Here is a 20,492-nt window from a genome sequence, read left to right as displayed (position 1 = left end):
TCCATAAGGTTCCTAATAATATGAATTACCTCTATCGAAGAGCGCCCTGGCATGAAACCAAATCGGTTATCTGACACATTTGTGACGCGTCGAAGTCTTGTCCCGATCACTCTCTCCCAAAGCTTCATAGTATGACTAAGTAATTTTATGCCTCTGTAGTTACCGCAGGTTTGAGCATCCCCGTTGTTCTTATAGATGGAATAATCTCGCTCACTCTCCATTCCATAGGCATTTTAGAACTTTGATACGTCTTGTTGAAAAGGCAAGTCAACCACCTAAGACCATCGTCGCCGAGGCACCGCCACGCCTGGACGGGGATCTGATTCGGTCCTACAGCTTTATTTCTCCCCATCTCTCGTAGTGCCGATCTTACTTCCTCTTGGTTGATCCTCCCACCATCTGTGTTATTCTGAGATTGTTCTATATCAGAATCTTGCACATCTTCATGACCTTCAGGTCTTCCTCCAGCGAAAAGCGATGAGAAATACCCTTTCCATCTTTTCTAAAATTTCATCTTCCTTTACTAAAGTTTGACCAGCTTCATTTTTGATAAACTTGGTGTTATCTAGGTCTCTGCGCCTTTGCTCCCTAGCTTTGGCTATCCTGTAGATATCATTTGCTCCTTCTTTGGAGTCTAGTTTCCTATATAAATCTTCATATGCCTTTTCTTTTACACGGGCTACAGCCTTCTTAGCTTCTCTTTTGGCTTCTTTATATCTCTCTTCAACCCTAGTTCTACCCGCCGGAGTCCCTTCCCGACAAGTGATGAGCTCCCTAAATCTTAGTTGCTTAAGTGCGACTTTGCTTTGAACCTCGTCACTAAGCCACCATGATTCTCTATCCGACCTATGTCCTCTCAATATTCCTACTGCCACACCCAAGACTTCCTTGGCTGCCTCTCCTAATGGTGGACGCTAGAAAAGTCCACATGAATTGGAAACATATACGGATATTTATATATGGATATATTATATATTTGTGATAGAAAACACGGATATTTATATGTAGATATTATATATTTATGATGGGATGTTATCAAATTTAAATATATACATATATCTAATTATTTTATTAATTCTTATTATGTCACACAGAATTTTTTTTAAAAATGGTTTAAGAAATAGATGTCACGTAAGCAATCTAAAATCTTGTTTTATATAATGTAATAGATTATATTGATAAAATTACGTTGTTGGTATCTGTGGTTTGTTTACACTTTTTTGACAACACCTAAACTTAATTTTTTGCGCAGTTGGTACCTACGCTTTCCCTAACTTTCATGGATGTTACCCCAACCTAACTTCCGTTATGTTTTTAATGTTAACCCCTCACAGGTGCCACGCATGTGAGGGCAAATTCGTCCCTGTAAATAATTTAGTTCACCGATACATACATACATAAAGTAGGGTCACCGACGATCACAACCATCAGTTGGTGAGCCATATTCCTTCTTCATTCTAAACAAAAACTTAAATACGATTGTATAAATCTCAAATAAAACGTTAAACATAAATCATGAACAAAGATACGATCATATCAGTACACATTTCAAAACCAAATTGGCCCAATTTTATACCCAAATCACCAAACTCAAACCCAAACCCTAAATCTGAAATCAACGTGTTAAGGATGATGAAGAGGTAGGTTTTGATTCGCCAATAACGATGATGATCCCGGAAACGATGGTGGTGCCGAAAACAATGGTAGTGTCGCCGGTGGTGCCGGAATAACGTTAGCGAGTTCAAGAATCAAATGGATGGTGGTGTCGTCGACTAGGGTTTTGTTTGTTTGCTCCAGGTCGATTTTGATGGTCGTGATGTCAGGTCAAACGAATTTGCCCGTAGCCATCACCTGTGGTGTTCTTCATGTAATATCTATCATCTATGGTATTTAAATGGTGTTTTACGGTGATTATTCATCACCACCATAAATCAGATTGTTCCAATGAGGTTACTTAAAATATCTTATAATATTGAAGGATTATAAAGACAAAGAACGAAAAAGAATTGTTTGAAATTCTCAAACTTATGCATGAATGAAATTCTTCGTGGCAAAGCGCCTCATGGATTAACATCTTTGGGATCGAAAATATGGCAAGGCGTTCAATGGGTGTGTGCATATTTCTTATGGAAAACCGGAACATGACGACTTTCCAAAAAAAAGGTTGGACTGCTACGTTAGCTCAAAGTGAGATTCAAGTTTAAATCCTTCGATTAGATCTCGAGGAGAATAAACAAACAAGAGCATCAATTGGCAAACGTGGCTAACAAACCCATATATGTATCTCGAGTTAATGTAGTTTCAAGGGTTGTGATCTCGGCATCCCCTTTGTAGTTGTTTTCGAGTTTCTTTTTTCTGTTTCGTGTATGAGCTAATTTGCTCTTTGTATTATCTTTCATGTACCATTTCATTTCGTGAATTTATAAAATTTCTATTTTCTCTTAAAAAAAAAAAAATATTGAGATGGGTGAACTATGAAAATGAGTTCTTATTTTTTTAATTTGAAGATGTGGGAATGAATATAAAATGGATGTTTAGATTTTAGATATGATAATTTGAATTTGAAGATGTGAGAATGAATATAAAATGGATTTTTAGATTTTGGATTGGATAATGACGATGAAATGCATTGCTGTAGATTAGTTTCTTATTTTCTAATATTAACATTAACATTATGACTTAAACTTAATACTCCGTAATTAATAATAATTAATAATTAGAAAAAAATTACGCCGGTGACTTTACTTTATGTATGCATGTATCGATGGACTAAATTGTTTAAAAGGACGAGTTTGCCCTCACATGTGTGACACATGTTAGGGGTTAACATTGAAGTTAAGTTTCGGTATCAACCACAAAAGTTAGGCAAAACTTAGGTACTAGCTCTGCAAAAAATTAAGTTTAGGTGTTGTCAAGAAAATGTAAACAAACCACAGGTATCAACGGCGCAATTTATTCGATTATCTATAGTTTCTATTAAAATTCTATAATGATGATGTCATTATTATGCTAATTTTTTTGTTAAAAATAAATCAAAAAATAAAAGAAAAAAATCTAAGTATGGTGAGTGATGTCATTAATCTAAATAATTTTGAATTAAAATTAAATTTATTAATTAATTATTATTATTAAATTTAATTAATTAATTATTATTATTAAATCTTATTAATAATTATTTTAATTATTAAAATTAAATAATTTTGAATTATTTTAATTAATTATTTGAAATTGAGTACGTGAAGATATAAAAGTTAGGCAGAAGGAAACTAATTCTAAATTTATATTTTAATTTACACTTTTAAAATAAAATAACAATCAATATTTTTAATATACATTTTAGGTGTTTGATGAAATGTTCAGCTGACGAGTTTCTTAGTCGGACTCTGTGATTCCACGGGTCATTAAACTAAATGACTTTAGCATTTACGTCCACTTAATACCTAAAACATATCATTAAAGTGTTTCATTTAAACAAACTCGTGATTTCACGAGTTATTTCACAAATATATACAATTAAAATGTAACTGAAAAGTTAGAACAAAACTATTTTTATAAACAATTTATTCTTTATTCCGGAGTAGAAAAGAGGTAGGTGGGTGTTTGGGAGAACAGGTGAGAAAGAAGTAGGTGGATTCGAATGCATCATATTTTAATAAATTACAATTAATTAATTATACACAATAAATATTTTAATCAACTAGCTTTTCTAATTTATATACTTGATCGTAAACACAAACATGAAAATTAAATGTCGTTTGTTTTCACGGGTATTGTGATGTGATGAAAAAGGTGAGAAGATCATCATAAACAATATCTCACGTGATCCATGAAAGCCTGAAGAAATATCTAAAAGATTCAAATCTTACATGGATGCAACGATTGAAGAGTACTCTGAAGAAGATGGACCATCATCCGGATTTATCTATCATAGAAGAAGTAACTCTTATATTGCTCAAGAGTCTGAATTACCTTCATCCTTTGATCAACCGCTAGTAATTTCCTCATACGATGTGTTTTCTCGTTTTAAAATCCCGCTCGAAGAAGTATTAACGGCCACCAACAACTTTGCCGATAAAAATATCATCGGCCAAGGTGGATTTGGTAAAGTTTATAAAGGAAGCCTCGTTTGGTCCGGACAGCAGATCGTTATTGCTGCAAGGAGATTGCACTATGAATATGGCCAAGGAGACCTTGAGTTTTGGCGGGAGATTTCAATGCTTTCTGATCTCAAGCATGAAAATCTCGTCTGTTTTCTCGGATACTGTAATGAAAAAGGTGAGAAGATCATCATAAACAAGTACGAGAACCATGAAAGCCCTCGATAAATATCTAGAAGATTCAAACCTTACATGGATGCAACGATTGCATATATGTATTGGCGTTGCACGTGCAATTAATTACATTCATTTTGATGCAGAACGCGATTATAGTGTCGTACATCGAGATATCAAAAGCTCAAAAATATTACTTGATGACAACCGGAAACCCAAGTTATCCGGTTTTGAACATGCTCTGAGAAATACAAGTTACCGAAGGGATCGTCTTCTCATTGCTGAGGTTGTTGGCACGATTGGGTATGTTGATCCAACATACGAAGAGACCGGATTTGTGAACCACAAATCAGATGTGTACTCTTTAGGAGTTGTATTGTTTGAAATCCTTTGTGGTAGAAGAGCCTTTATTCCGGATGACCAAGACCTAGCTTCTCCTCAAAAATTGGCAAAACAAGATTCTAAATTCAAAAAAGTAGAGGATGTTGAAACACAAATTCACACGTCAATAGATAACAATAATATTCCGGTGTCAACGTCCAACAATATAGTGAAACCATTGATAGATAAGCATGAAGATTATTTCAGTACGGATATATGGCCGTTCGATGAGGGATCGTCACTATCATCTGGAGAAATAAATTCAGTGGAAACTTACTCATCGAAACAACAGTTTATCACTCTACATCCGTTATATACCACGAAAAAACTTGAGAAATACGTGCATATGCCAAAAGAGGGGTTACTAGCTCAGTTGGCTAAATCATGTTATGATGATGAAAGCCTAGATGATATGATAGATCAATCTCTACTTGAACAAATCGACCCGGAATCCTTGAAAGTATATTCAGAAACAGCATATAATTGCTTAAAGGAACAACAAGCACAACGTCCGAACATAGATCAAATTGTTAGAGACCTTGACAGAGCTTTAAAACTTCAAATGAGACGTGAAAATCAAGTAAGACCATCTTTTTTAATTTCTATCTCATCTCATCATTCAGTAAATTCCATAAAATCATTTACCTACTCTATTCTGTAAGAAAAAAAAAAAAAATTCCAAAATAATATTTAATTAAGACCCCTGTTTACTGGTATATACAATCCGATGTGCTGGTTGCGTGGCTGAATGACCGGGTTGCGTTGCTCGAAGTTTAGCGACCGAATGTGAGGTCCATCCTTGGTGGTAGGGGCCACTAAACTTTAAAATGTTGTACAAAATTCAATAAAATGGATTTAATGGTGTGGGGACATTTTTCGATAGCGTACAAATCACCCCTTGTGAAATAAGGTGAAATAAGGTGAAATTTTACCGTATTAACTATTAGACAAAATTTATGAATAGTATTAGGGGTATTTTTATTTTTTCACAATTTTTTTCCCCTTCCTTTCAAGTAACACCACAAAAGTCCCCCACACTTTGTTCAAAAATTAAAATTGGCCCCCAAAACAGGGGTTAAAGCGTCAAATCAAAATTTTCATAAAATACCTTAAATAAACTCCACTCAAATATTCAACAGCTCATATCTTCTTGCTCGCAACGAGTTAAATTTTTCCGACACCATCCTTAAACTCGAAATAATTTTATGAACACAATGTCACTAACTATACGCAAAACAGACACTTTTAAAAAAACGCTAAATATTTAGGGTACTTTTCATATATATTGATTTTTCACTCGCAGGCTCCATAACTAAGCACAATAAAATACATTAAAAATCGAACTCCCGGCGCGAAGCGAGGGTTCGAAAACTAGTTAATACCATTTATATTTTAGAAAAAGAGTATTTAAGTGATTTTTTCCATTTCGTTTATTTATCATATCATAGTATATATAATAGTATTATTATAGGTGTATTTATTTATTATTTATGTACTTTTCGTTTTGTTTTTAAATATGATATATGAATATGAATGAATATGAATATGATATGATGATGCAACTAATTCATATACTCCATTCAATTAAAGGAGCAGTTGATAAGTGCTGGTAATGTTGAAGAAACATCGTCATCTAACCGTTGGAAGGTAATTTACTTCTTTTACTTGAGTTCTATATGGTTAATTAAAGTAATCTATATCTATATAGTCATATAAACCTCTAAAATAATGATTTCATCATTAACTTAATTACTCTTTAATATTCATAATGATGATGTCATAATTATATATTAATTTAATTAAAAAAATAATAGGAAATTTATAAAAGGAAATAGTAATCTCTCCTAAATTGTAATTTTAATTTTCTAAAAAATTTAAAAGACATTTATTATTACTAATAATTATTATTATTATTAAAAATATAAATACTCAACTTTAAGCGAAATTTATTATTATTATTTACTTTAATATAATAATTATAATTATAATTATAATTATAATTATAATTATAATTATTATATTATTAATATTCAAATATGGATTCTTTTTACAAAATTAATTACGTTACATATGTATGCGAAAATACATGTCTCTATATATTTGTAAAAACAACGACAAGTTTGTTAGTCAAACGGGTCATTAAAATAAATGATTTCAGCATTTACATTCACTTAATACCTAAAACATGTCATTAAATTATTTCGTTTAAACGAACCCGTAAATTCACGAGTCATTTTACTAGTTATACACCATAAGCCACTCAAAATATACTTTATGGGCTTCACAGTTTATTTATATGTATGTTCTAAAATAATTGTTTCATTTTAAAAAATAATAATTAAATATCATTAAAATCTCTATTTTATCTTCATTTATAACTTTAGTCATTTATTTCTAGTTAAATCAAACTTACCATAAAATAAAGGACAAAAACCGACCATAATCAAACATATAAGGGACTCTTATTGTGGAATTAAAGAAGTGACAGGTACGATAATTCAATAAGAAACTATTCCTACCGCTACCGCTGGTACCACTACCCCTGATACCTCTACCGCTGCTACCTCTATCGTTGCTACCGCTAGGGGCGAAGCCAGAAAATTAGATCGCTGGTGGCGCAAAATAAGACCGAAATATCGAATCATAAAATTTAATTTATAAGTTATAATTTAGTGGTAACGTAAGCATTCTAACATAAAAGTCTCTTACGATCTTTCATATGTTGCAAACGATTTATAATTGTTTCATTTATAACACTAGCAAATGAACCACTTGGGCATAACTCAAGTGGCTAGGGAGTTCCCAATGAAGCGGGAGACCCATGTTCAATTCTTGGTAACGCACAAGATTGAATTACCTGGTCTCTTGACTAAAGGGGGGCGCCAATGTGCACAATTCATCTGGTAACGGGTCTCGTCGCTCGGGGGCTCGTCATCAGGGGTTTAACTCGCTAGTAGAGACCCAATGTGATTGTCGCTAGGGAGGTTTCCTCTACGAACCCTAAAAACACTAGCAAATGCTTAGTAACAAGAAGATATCCATTCAGAAAATCATCATTTATTCAATTGCGCAAATTTGACTTCACAAATTTCATTGTCGAAAAGCTAAGTTCGACCGTTGCCCTTGCATGTTCTATCGTTGCGCTTGCGTATTACCTAAAAATAAAGGATACTCTGTAATACGTAAAATATAAACCTTTAACATACCAAATACTTTAAAATTGTGGATAAAATTTATGCTCCGTAGATGATTACTTTTAATGAACTTGATTTTTGCATTGAGTTAAAATAAATATTTAACTAGTATTATTAGACCGGAATTTGAATGGGAGTTAATTGAAAACAGAATCTTCAACTCAAAGTGTAATTTTTTTTTTTTTTTTTTTTTGAATGATTTCATTTGGTGAATGTAAAATTGTTACTCCAGGGTACTATTTAATAAGAAAAGTCGAAAACTGCACCTGTAAATTTGTTATTGGGCCACCATAAAAGAATAAAAGCAAGGCTATTTCAAATGTGGATTGGTGGCACAACTTAATTAGATTATACACCTATATGAAAATCTAACAAAATTTACTATAGTATGAAAATTCCACTGGTTGCATGTGCACCTGGTAATCATTTAGTGGCTCCGCCATTGATGTTGCCGCTACCGTTGTTGCTACTGATGCTGCTATTACTAATCAATCTTTCTAAAGGCGGCTACTACTACTATTACTTGGGCGGCTACTACTACTATTACTTCTACTACAACTACTGCTACTGCTGCTACTACTACTGATGTTACTGCTGCTACTAGGGTTGTTAACGAACCGAGCTTTTAATGAGCTACTCGAGTTCGAGCTCGTTTATTTCAAGTTCGAGCTTTAACGATTTTGAACTCGATTCGAGTTTGAAAAAAAAAATATTGTTCGATTAGTTTCACGATCTGAATACGAAAGAAGTTAATATTCAACTCGACTCGCTCGAAAACTAGTTTAATAATCGAACGAGTTAATTGAACATATATGGCTCGAATAGTTCGTATATGTAGCGACCCGACCAAAATCGTCATTGACGGCGCCGTCTACTTAGGTCCCGTTACGTGGTCATAAGTCTTTAAAATAACGTTTGACCAAAATATGTCGCATTCATTTCAAATGTAAAGATTGTTTCAAAGTTTACAAGAATAGTTCAACCATTAGTTACGTTACAAAGTTATAAGTACAAATGAAACCTATGCGACACAATTTTAAATAAAGTCAAAAGACGCTCCATGTATGCATATATACTCGACATCCAATGCAAGTATTAAAATTGTGAGCGGAAGCATGTATCATATATCGTTCAAAGACCTGAGAAAAATATAGAAATCTGTCAACGAAAACGTTGGTGAAATCATAGGTTTAAGTAAGTAAGTGAGTAAGTAAAATGAACCACAAGATTTATAACATTTCAATAATAGTAAACCATTCCAAAAATTGTTATCACGAGCACCCAATTATCAAGGCTTAACTTTCCATCCATAGAACCCCATCGCAATAGTGTTAGAACATACACTGTTTCTCGAAAATATATTTCATCCGAAGTAACGGTAGCGAACCGTCCGAATGAGGGTTTGTCAAACCCATATGGCCATACAACATAAGTTCTCGCTTACACCCGGCAAGTGTAACTAATGATAATCGAATTGAGGATTTTGTTCTAACTCGTATGTAGAATGTTTGTTTTCATACTTGTGTTCACTTTGTAAAATGAAACGTTTATGTTTTCTCATCCCAAATGTAAGTTTAAAAGAGTAAAAGTGGGACTATGATCTCACCTTGAGTGCACGAGTAATAAAGTACTTCACAAGTAAACGTGTGCAAGGACAATTGCTAGTCTTGACCTAAACAAGTAGGTTGTATCAATAACGGTAAACACGATTGGTCAAAGTTGTTCAATTAGTTCTATGGCTCGTTACGACTCGATTGTATAGCATGTGAATCAAATTGTCAAGTTTCATGCAAGATACAAGTGTAAAAGCATGTTAGAACGATTTGCATAAACATTTGGTTAAGTTTGATTAAAAGTCAACTTTGGTCAAAGTCAAAGTCAACGGGGTCGGGTCGGGTATCCGACAATTTTTCCATGACGAGAAATCATATGTGAGCATGCTATCCAAATTTCATGTTAATCGGAGTTGCGGTTAAGCGAGTAGAATTTTTATGAAAAGTAAAACACAAATCAAAATGGCCTGGGAGAGTGCGTGGTGCGCGTAAGAGTGCGCGGCGCGCACTACCGCCTGGAACCAGATCAGGTACAAATCCAGGGGTTAAGAATTTTCACTTCACCATGTGCGCGGGGCGCGCGTCCGGGTGCGTGGTGCGCATTCCTGGAAAATGTGCTGGTTGCAGTATTTTGTCAAGTCTCGAACCAAAACACAATTTAACATAACTCATGAACCGAAAACATATAAAATGCATGTCATATATCGTTGGAAAGGTAATTTGACGAGGAACACAACTAAACACATTTCTTCAAAAAAAAAACATCATTTACAATAACAAAAACCTCGTCGAATGATCATTAAAAGTCCATTTTCAAAGTTTCAAGTTCATAAAATGCATTTCATGATTCGGGAATCCAATCTACACATACGATATGCCGTTTCGAAGGTAATTAAACATACAATACAACTAAATACTTACAAATAACATTTCATAGCATTCAATACATTAAAAGTTCATATTTAAACCTATCAAACCTAACCAAAATCACAAAATCAATAATCATGTTAGTGAAGTTTTCTTAATCAAACTACACATCAAAATGAAGCTAATGATGCTAGTAACACATTTAATACATGAACTTTAATATTTAAACAACATTTAATCAACCAAATTCAAGGATTAAACTAACCCATTTCGAGTGTTCATGCTAGTTACTCAAAACCACAAAATCGAACAAATAAAACATATATTCATGTTAGACTCGAGCCATAGACACTAATTAACACTTTTATAAGTCAAAAACATCAAGAACAAAGAATCTAGTGTTTTTAGAAAGTTACCCAAATGAGATGAAGTTAGTATCAAAACGTAGAGGATGAAGAGAGGATCACATATATGTAGTCGGATTTGTTGTGAGCTTCCTAGATCCGAATTAGATGATGTTTGAATGATTTTGAGAGTTGAGAGAAAAAGATGGAAGTAATTAGAGGTGAGGAGGTGATAGAATGAGATGAGTGGTGGTGGTGGGTGTTAACTAGTTTCCACTAGTTACATCTTTGACCAAATGGCAAGGTTAGTCCCTCAAGTTTGGAAGCGGGTGCGTGAATTAACCGAACGAACATTTTAAAAACGCTAGGGCAACGAGAGATGTTATAATTAAATAACAAAAATATTAAGAACGTTAGCTAACGGATGATACGAATCTAGATACGAAAGATATTATTAAAATAAAAAAACGGGCGTTAAAATAATTTGAACAAAAAAATGCGGGATGTTACAGTATATTCGTTTATGTTTAAACACGAGCCGAGTCAAGCGAGCCACCATATATGAAGGTGATGGTTATTTAAGAAAATAAATAATTAGTGCAAGAACAAAGATTCGAACTCCTAACCATCACAACATAGTTGACACAATTTACCGGTAAGCTATGAGATGATATTCCAAAAGTTGGTATTATTAACTATACATCACTTAATCTTCCTTTCAGGATTATCTTTTACATAAAAAATTAAATATCATTTGAAATTTATTATTGTACATACAGAATCTATATTATACTTCAATGTATATTATATTATATTATATTATATTATTTACTAGTTTTATAAGCCCGCACGTTGAGTTTTCAATAACGTTACTTTAAATACTGATCAAATGTTTAATACAATTACAATGAAAAAACCTTTATTATTGATAACATGAGTATAAATGCATTAGTATTGAAAACTTTATTATCGTAAACGTTAGTATGGAATATAATTAAAATACAACAATCAGTTGTTCTCATTCAGTGTCACACAGTTCCTCGAACATATAGTGATATACGTTTATGAGTCCGTTCGTTAAAATACGTTTCCGCAAATTTTAAAAAGGTTGATATACTTTAACTTTAAAAATATCATATTTTGTATTTAATATAGATATTTGATTGTTTATTTAAATTAAGTTAGATACCTAACTTTTATTTAAAGTTTATACGTTTATATTCCGTATGTTTCACACACACTTTTGTGTATTTAGATGCAAATCTTTTTCACTATTTTTTACCTAATAGACGATAATAGTGTTGTCACATTTAATATTTTTATAATTGTATCGTATTTAGAATATAATTTAAACCATATTAAATTTTATATTTATATTAACTTATTTATTTAATTAATTTATTTGTTTAACTTATTCTTTTTAAATTTTTGTTACGGACTAAAAGTGACGTTTGTTACTATCAGTCAAGTTTTTCATATTTATATTATAATATTTATTTAATTTAATATTGTCACATTTAATATATTAGTATTGTATTATATTTATATCCCATTTACGATATAAATAATTTCCTTATTTGGAAAAAAAAATCAATGAATAGATTAGAAGAAACAAAAGAATGACACGTAACAGTTTTAATGAGGAGATGATACGTCAGCATTATGGCAAATGCTTTATATAATGTATAGATAATACATTTAGTTTTCATTATAAATAAATATCTTATGGAGTACATTTCAAATTAACATATTTATATTTTTGTTTAGACATGATCAGTTGGAAGAATCTTTATTAATTATGATTTATAAATATATAATTTATTTTTATCTTATTAATAATAAGTAACTTTCAATTAAAAAATCACCTAGTTATACATATAACTTAATATTCATAAATGATAATTTGTAAACGAGTTTATATTATAAACTTAATATATATATATATATATATATATATATATAAACTTTTCTACAAATTATCAATTTAAAATTAAGTCATATTTAGTAAGTCAACAATACTAATACTACTGATGCTACCGCTACCGATGCGCTGTCGCTGCCACAGCTACAGCTGCTGCTACTAATACTAATACTACTGATGCTACTACTATTGTTGATGCTATTACTGAAGCTGAGTGATGCAGCTGTTGCTACTGCTACTACTAATAATACTGTTACCGCTACTACTGCTACTGTTACTACTACTACTGCTTGTACTGCTACTGCTACTATTGCTACTGATACTGCTACTGTTGCTACGGCTACTGCTACTGTTCCTACTACTACTGCTGCTCGTACTTGTACTGCTGCTACTGATACTATACTGATACTGCTACTGCTACTGCTGCTACGGCTACTGTGTTAATGCTGTTACTTTTGAGACTTAATCCGAGCGCCTATATGCATCTTACGTATTTTACTCCTAGAATTTAAGTGTTTAATTCGTCGCTTATGACAAAAATAAGGGAAATGATATTGTCATACTGACCTAACTACGTTAATTAACAACTTTACACTTACAACTCTTGAACTATCAAACTTAACACTTTGACCCCTCAACTTAATCTTGTATAATTGACCCTTTCGGTCCTATGTAATGATATGTTGTAGGGGGAAAACATGGAACACTTCAAGATTTCGCTGAGTGATATATTGCGGGCCACGAAGGAATTTACTCGAAGATATCTTGGGTCAGGAACATATGGTAAGGTGTACAAAGCATATCTTGATCTCCCAATAGAAGATTCAAATAAAAGTATTATTTCAATGAAGCGCACAACTGTAGCAATAAAGTGCATTAAAGAAGAAAAGAATGCAGAACAAGGATTTGTTGCAGAAATTCGACTACTTACTAGTTGCAAGCATCCAAATATAGTCAATCTTCTTGGTTTTTGTGATGAAGGTCCTAATATGATACTTGTTTATGAGTATGCTTCAAATGGAAGCTTAGATAATTATTTAGGAAGAAAACATAAATCAAAAACTCTCACTTGGGCACAACGATTAAAGATCTGCGTTGATGTTGCACGTGGCTTAAACTATCTTCACAACAGGTCGGAGGATGAAGAAAGGATAATACACCGTGACATAAAAAGTGGCAACATTTTGTTAGGGGTGAATTTGGTAGCGAAGATTGCTGACTTCGGGCTCTCAAGATTCCATTATGAAAATCAAGAAAAAAACACCGTCTATACAAATAATATCGCAGGCACTGAAGTTTATTTGGATCCTGAATATATGAGGACAGGTAGGTTGAAAAAAGCAATAGATATCTACTCTTTTGGGGTAGTTCTATTTGAGATGTTGTCAGGGAATTTTGCCAATGATAGAATTTACACGATTGAGAATAAAATGGGCATTGCACCCTTTGCACGACGGCGGTTTGAAAAAGGAACAATAAATGAAATGATAGATCCTAAATTCATGGAAGAAGTAGATGAGCTTAGGTCCACCCTAGATAAAGGACCCAATCAAGATTCTTTGAAAATTTTTACAGAAGTCGCGTATCGATGTATCACGGAAACTCAAGATGGGCGTCCTTCTGCTAAAGACGTCGTGGAAGAACTTGAGAAAGCATTATCATTACAAGTGAGTATTATTTAAAAAGAAAAGTTTATTTGGTCTTCATATTGTTTATCTCCCGCAGTTGGTAATTTATTGTTTCTTCATGGATCTAGTTGTGGCTGAGGCTTGTGGCTTAAACTTCTATTTAAAAGTTAATTTGAAAATTTTCTTAGTCTAATTTTTGTGTTCTCAAACAAAGCTTAGGTGAAGATCTAGTAAAGTAGAACTTCAAGCCCCTAAAAGCCTTCAGACCCCTTAATTCTTTATTTCATGCCAAATCGTTGACATGAGTTTTGAGTAAAGACTATAAATTGAAGAATACATTAATGAATAATGATATAACCCAGTTGTTCACAATTTATTACAGGAAAATTTCAGTCAAGAGAATCTTATTGGACATTCTAATGGAAGTGATGTAATTGTCGCGAAGCGTTTCGATAGAAGTTTAGGTCAGGGAGACCATCAATTTTTGACAGAACTTGAAATTCTTTTTAATTATAGACATGAGAATATCATCGGTTTAGAAGGCTATCGTAATGATGGTAAAGAAAAAATCATCTATTACAAGGATGCTTCTAAAAGAAGTCTCGATATGCATTTGCAAGACAAGGATCTTACATGGAAGAAACGACTAAATGTATGCATTGGTATTGCTAGTGGATTGTCTTTTCTACATGGAGGTGCTGTAACAAAAGAGGTGGTGATACATAGGGACATCAAATGTGCCAACATTCTACTAAATGATGATTGGAAGGTCAAAATTTCCAATTTTGGGTTAGCTGCCATAACTCGGATTAATCAGAAAGTCATCAGCGATGTTGTTGGCACAAAGGGCTACATTGACCCACTCTATGAGGTTATAGGTTTTTGCACAGAAAAATCAGATATTTACTCATTCGGTGTGGTTTTGTTTGAGATCTTGTATGGGAAATTGCTATCGCCCACAGAAGATTATAACAACGAAAGGGTAACTGAGATCCTTAATCGCATACATAAAGAAGGAATAATTGATTCAGTTGTGTTTGAGGAACTAAAAGCAAAAATGGACCCAAGATCACTGTCTACATTTCAAACGACCGTCCGTGAATGCTTAGAAGTTGATAGAGAAAAAAGACCAACGGCAAACAAGGTGTTGCAGCAACTTAAGATGGCGCTAGAATTGCAAGTAAGTTTTCACCTTTATCCAGGTTTAAAGTAAATGGTCTTTATAATCAATATTTAAGTGGTCATGACCTTTAACTAGTATCATTCTAGTAGACTATAGTAAACATTTTCCTAGCTAAGCAGGTCTGAAATTAATAAAACAAATCAATAATTAATTGTCAAGAGTAGAAATTGAAAATGAATACAACTGCAAAATCTAAAAAAAATTTACCTTTAACAAATGATATGCAGGAGGATTATGAGATATGGGAGCCTAAATTGCCTAAAGGCTATAATGAAATTATCAAAAGGTCAAAATCCTCAAGTGTTGATGCTAATCGTGAAAGCAAAAAGGGTATTTACAACATGTTGATCAAAGGAATCCTCCTTCAAGATGACAAGACGGTAATTCATATCTCAATATTTTCTGTGTTCGCCTTACACTCTCATCATTATTAATAATTGTTGTACCATTAACACATCTAGTAGGAATCAATATTTGTATTAATCTTTAGTAGTTTATTTTCAAAGTATCTTGAGATGTAAATACGCAATTAGTCTCCATATTCATAGTTTTATAAGCAGAATCATCTGATGATAAAGAACAAGCTAAGGCCAATGGAAAGGCTATATATATCAGTGTTAGCTAGGGTTAATCATTCATTCAGAGTTTTATGTGCGTGTTTCTAATTGGCTCTTGAGAGAGCTTGGGCAGGAAGTTAGCATCATGCCACTTCTCTGATTAGGTTGTTCTCTATCATCTTATTTGTGATTTGATTTATGTTGTTATTGTAGTTGTTGTCAATAGGAGTCAACGGAGAAAAAAATGAGATGATATCAGCAACGAAGTTTTCATACAGGAACCGGAGTCCACATAAGTGGCAATCTCTTTCCAAATCAAGGTTCCTCTTCTTTCTTTTGTCATATTTTATGCTTGTGTGTACTAAAGAAAAATGTAGACATTTACTCCGTATATATCTACCTCGTTTTTAGAATGTTATATTCAGTTAAATTTCTAATATACATATGTTTAGTTATCTATAGTTGCACAATAAATATGACATGTAATTTCACTGATTTCGTAAAATGAGTTTGTGTAGACTTTTCATCGAACACCTCTAGGACATCTAAGAATCATTTGATAATTTTGTCTAAAAATCAACGACTTAATTAGACTTACATATCTTTTAACATGTGCAGGTTTAAAAAAGTAGCAGAGATGTTAGATATTTCTAATATGATGATCAAAATTAAGACTACATCTCACTATTTATCTCAAGATGTGCTTTATGGGATTTATCTAGTCTTCAAATTTAGAGATTCATCAAAGAAACATTCAACTAGACCAATGCACATTAACCTAAAGTACAAAAAGGGGAATGAAACCTTTCATGCACATTTTGCAACATGGAGAGATGATGAGTGGATGATGATTGAATTGTATCGCTTTCTAAACGATCAAGAGAACAATGTTGTCTTCAAGTTTCTTCTCGAGAGCCTTTCACCGTATTACTATGAAGATGATGCTGTCTATGTTGAAGGCGTTGAGTTTCGAGCTGTTGACAAGGCAAGTTTTAAAAATCTATCTTCATTTCACCTGTTCAAAATTTTTATTATTTATATTTTAACATTTTCGTGTCTTCAAGTGTCTTTTGGGTTACGGTGTCTAGGACCCCTCAAACCTTTCGGTTGTAGATTTGAGTCAAGTGGTGAACAAAAGTATATATTCATGAAAATATTCGTGTATGGTGTGATTTTGCTTTATGAATATTTCTAAAAAACAATAACATTATTGTGTAGAGTCTTAAATTTTGTGTACAGGGGAAGGGTGAACCGATCGGAAAGTTACAGGAAGTCCAACAAGTCTCGATATCATACTCGGACGAGGGTGAAAAGGTAGATATTTACTTGTAACAAAAAAAAAAAAAAAAAAAAAAAAACGTCTACATGTTAACTAAAATTTTCTTTGTGGTTCCTATAATAATTTCTGTTTGTGATTTGTGATTGACAGCTTTTCTCAGTAATAAACGAAGTAAATGGAAAGAAACATCTTATGATTTCGGCAAAAGCGGCTCTCTACAACTCTTCTGATTCGAGGCATTTATATGTGATTCCATCAACCGAGTCAAGGTTCTTCATTTTAATAACTTTACTTTTTGTACGTATACAGAGAGGGCTGAGTGTGTAATCAATTGATATATCACATATGCAGATTTCAGGAGGTGATTGAGCTTCTACCACAAAAAGTATTTCGTATCAACTGCACGATTAAAAGCCAAATGTTGTCACAAGATACAGAATACGTGTGCTACATAATTTTCAAGCTCTCGGGAAAAAGTGAAGGGTTGCATTGTCCTATAGAAGTACGAAATCTACTCCAACGAGAAAAGAAAGATTCTGAAATAATTTATTTTATATCTCCGAGCGCATGGAATGTACATGATATTACTAGAGTTCCAGAACAAAGGCAAGATGGATGGATGGAGGTTATTGTGTGGAAATTCAACTCCGATCAAGAATTCAAGAATGAATGTATTCCTGTAAACTTGAAATTGATAAGTTATGAAGGTGCCATATCTGGCCTTATTGTATATGGTATCGAGTTTCGACCATTGTAAAGATATTTATTTGAAAACCAGATTTTGGAAAATCAGCTTAAATTACAATTTGAATCAATTATTTGAAATTGTCAATCTCATTTTTTTCAAAGAATATATGGAATTTATATTCTTCAAGTACATAATTCAGGTTTAGCAATTTAGAGGACTTTAATAACTTAATTGAAGTGAAATGCCGCTTTTTATTGGAAAAAGAACTTATGGCTTATTAGAACTCTATGGCCTTGATCTTTCGGCCTCACCATCATGTTGTCCAATAGATGCAATTTTCCAGACGCTTCGTGATAGTTGTCTGCACAACATCAATGTAACGACCCGACCAAAACCGTTATTGACGGCGCCGTTAACTTAGGTCCCGTTGCGTGGTCGTAGTCCCTATATGAGACTCGTTTGACCAAAATTATGTCGCATTCATTTGAAAGGTACAAGACTTGCAAGTTTAGTTTACAAAACCGTTCGACAACAAGTCTAAGTTTACAAAAGTCATAAAGTATAAATGAAATAACTTGCGACATAATTAGTTTAAAAACACAGTTGCTATAAATAGCGTAAGTATGTAAACAAAAGTTTGAATCCAAAAGTGCTATCCCTAGCGTATGTATGTATGTATGCTTGACCCCAAGCAAGAAATCAGAGTGTATGCATGTATGCTTGACTCCAAGCAAGTATGAGAGTACGCGGAAGCATGTATCAAATAGCCAAGTATGAACCTGAGAAACATATAGAAAACTGTCAACGAAAAACGTTGGTGAAATCATAGGTGTATTAGTAAATGTTATATTTTGAACCACAAGATTTAGTATTTCCATAAATTGATCATCCAAAAGTTGCATTCCAAAAGTTGGTTCGCGAGCACCCAATTATCAAGACTTAACGTTTCCTTCCATAGAACCCCATCACAATAGTGTTAGAACCTACACTGTTTCCCGAAAATATATTTCATCCGTAGACGGTAGCGAACCGTCCGTAATGAGGGTTTGTCAAACCCGTATGGCCACACAATATAAGTTCTCGCTTACACCCTGCAAGTGTAACTAATGATAATCGAATTGAGGATTTTTGTTCTAACTCGCTGTGGAATGTTTGTTTTCCTTGTACTTGTGTTCAAAGTATAAAAGTAAGTAGTACAAAATGTAACAAAGTATATGTTTCTCAGCCCACAATTTAAAAGTATAAAAAGTTGTTGAAAAGGTGGGACTATGATCTCACCTCGAGTGCACGAGTATAAATGTACTTCACAAAGTAAACGTGTGCATGAAAGTTGCTTAGCCTTGACCTAAACAAGTAAGTTATATCAATTGACCGGTTACGACACAAGGTCGGGCGAAATGTGTTCAATTAGTCCTATGGCTCATTAAGACTCGAAAAGTATAGCATGCGAATCACGTTGTCAAGTTTCATGCGAGAATGAAGTATAAAAGCATGTTAGAACGATTGCATAAAGTTTGAGTTGACATTTCAAAACCTTACCATTAGAAAGGAAATCTTATTACGTTTCCAACGATATTTGATTCATCGAAAACGGAGTTACGGTCAAAAAGTTATGGCCAAAACAAGTTTGCTGAAGTTCGGATGAAACAGGCAATTGTCACGGCGCGACAAATTGCTCCGCGGCGCGACAAATGCCTATGTTGAAGGTCAGAAAGCTTGAAAAACATGTTCTAAAATCACCCTTTGGGCCACGGCGCGACAAATTTCTCCGCGGCGCGACAATGGCCGTGGCCTGGTCCCTGGCCTGTTTCACTTGTTCAAGGCTTGGTAAAATTTCAAACAAACGCAAAACTCAAACCGTAAACAATTAGGAAGCGTATCTTATACCGTTGGAAAGCTCTTTTGACAAGGAACACAACTAAACATGTTTCATCAAACAAAAACAACATTTTCCATAACCGATTTCTCGTCAAGTGATCGTTTAAAAGTCCATTTTCAAAGTTTCAAGTTCATCAATTGCATTTTAAGTTTCGGGAATCCAATTTACACATACGATATGCCGTTTCGAAGGTAATTAAGCATACATTACAACTAATCACTAACAATTAACATTCCATGGCATTCAAGAATCAAAAGTTCATGTCAAGAACTATCAAACCCTAGTCAAACATCACAAAATCAATATTCATGTTTTTGAAGTTTTCTTAATCAACCTACGCATCAAAACGAAGCTAGTGATACTAGTAACACAATTAAAACATGCACTTTAACAATCTAACAACATTAACTCATCCAAAATCAAGGATTAAGCAAACCCATTTCAAGTTCATGCTAGTTACTCCAAAAACAACAAATCGAGCAAACCAAACATATATTCATGTTAGACTTGAGCCATAGACACTAACTAACACCATTTCAAATCAAAAACACGAATTTAGAGAAATCTAGAGTTTTAGAAATGTTACCCAAACGAGATGAAGTTGGTATCAAATTGTAGAGGATGAAGAGAGGATTCCAAATATGTAATTTGTTTTGTTGTAAGCCTCCTAAATCGAATTTAGATGATGAATGATTGAATTGGGTGTTGTGTGTGTGTGTTCTTGCTAGAGAGAAAGAGAGATGAGGG

General features: G+C 33.3%; 3 protein-coding genes across 4 annotated transcripts; 2 read left to right on the top strand and 1 right to left on the bottom strand.

Moving 5' to 3' along the window:
* Positions 1–31: 31 nt before the first annotated feature.
* Positions 32–1,443, bottom strand: LOC139876126 (uncharacterized). The gene is made up of 4 exons (XM_071863427.1): positions 1,384–1,443; positions 489–914; positions 164–409; positions 32–46 (listed from the first exon to the last, which is right to left on the bottom strand). The coding sequence occupies exons 1-4, from the start codon at positions 1,441–1,443 to the stop codon at positions 32–34; spliced, it is 747 nt and encodes a 248-aa protein (XP_071719528.1).
* Positions 1,444–3,864: 2,421 nt separating this feature from the next.
* LOC139876125 (uncharacterized) lies at positions 3,865–15,268 on the top strand. The gene is made up of 5 exons (XM_071863426.1): positions 3,865–5,232; positions 6,243–6,299; positions 13,221–14,198; positions 14,542–15,141; positions 15,212–15,268. The coding sequence occupies exons 1-5, from the start codon at positions 4,309–4,311 to the stop codon at positions 15,266–15,268; spliced, it is 2,616 nt and encodes an 871-aa protein (XP_071719527.1). The 5' UTR covers positions 3,865–4,308.
* Positions 15,246–17,950, top strand: LOC139877725 (uncharacterized). 2 transcript variants are annotated; one of them, XM_071865151.1, is made up of 7 exons: positions 15,246–15,339; positions 15,570–15,722; positions 16,113–16,219; positions 16,518–16,884; positions 17,139–17,213; positions 17,329–17,447; positions 17,530–17,950. In XM_071865151.1, exons 1-7 carry the CDS (start codon positions 15,322–15,324, stop codon positions 17,933–17,935), a joined length of 1,245 nt encoding a protein of 414 aa, XP_071721252.1. In that variant the 5' UTR covers positions 15,246–15,321; the 3' UTR covers positions 17,936–17,950. The 2 variants fall into 2 exon arrangements, with proteins under 2 accessions (XP_071721252.1, XP_071721251.1); XM_071865150.1 differs by having other exon boundaries at positions 17,118–17,213.
* Positions 17,951–20,492: the final 2,542 nt, after the last annotated feature.

Source organism: Rutidosis leptorrhynchoides, chromosome 11 (genome assembly GCF_046630445.1).
Source record: "Rutidosis leptorrhynchoides isolate AG116_Rl617_1_P2 chromosome 11, CSIRO_AGI_Rlap_v1, whole genome shotgun sequence".
Classification (NCBI taxonomy): domain Eukaryota; kingdom Viridiplantae; phylum Streptophyta; class Magnoliopsida; order Asterales; family Asteraceae; genus Rutidosis; species Rutidosis leptorrhynchoides.
This window is presented reverse-complemented; position numbering and strand designations above follow the sequence as displayed.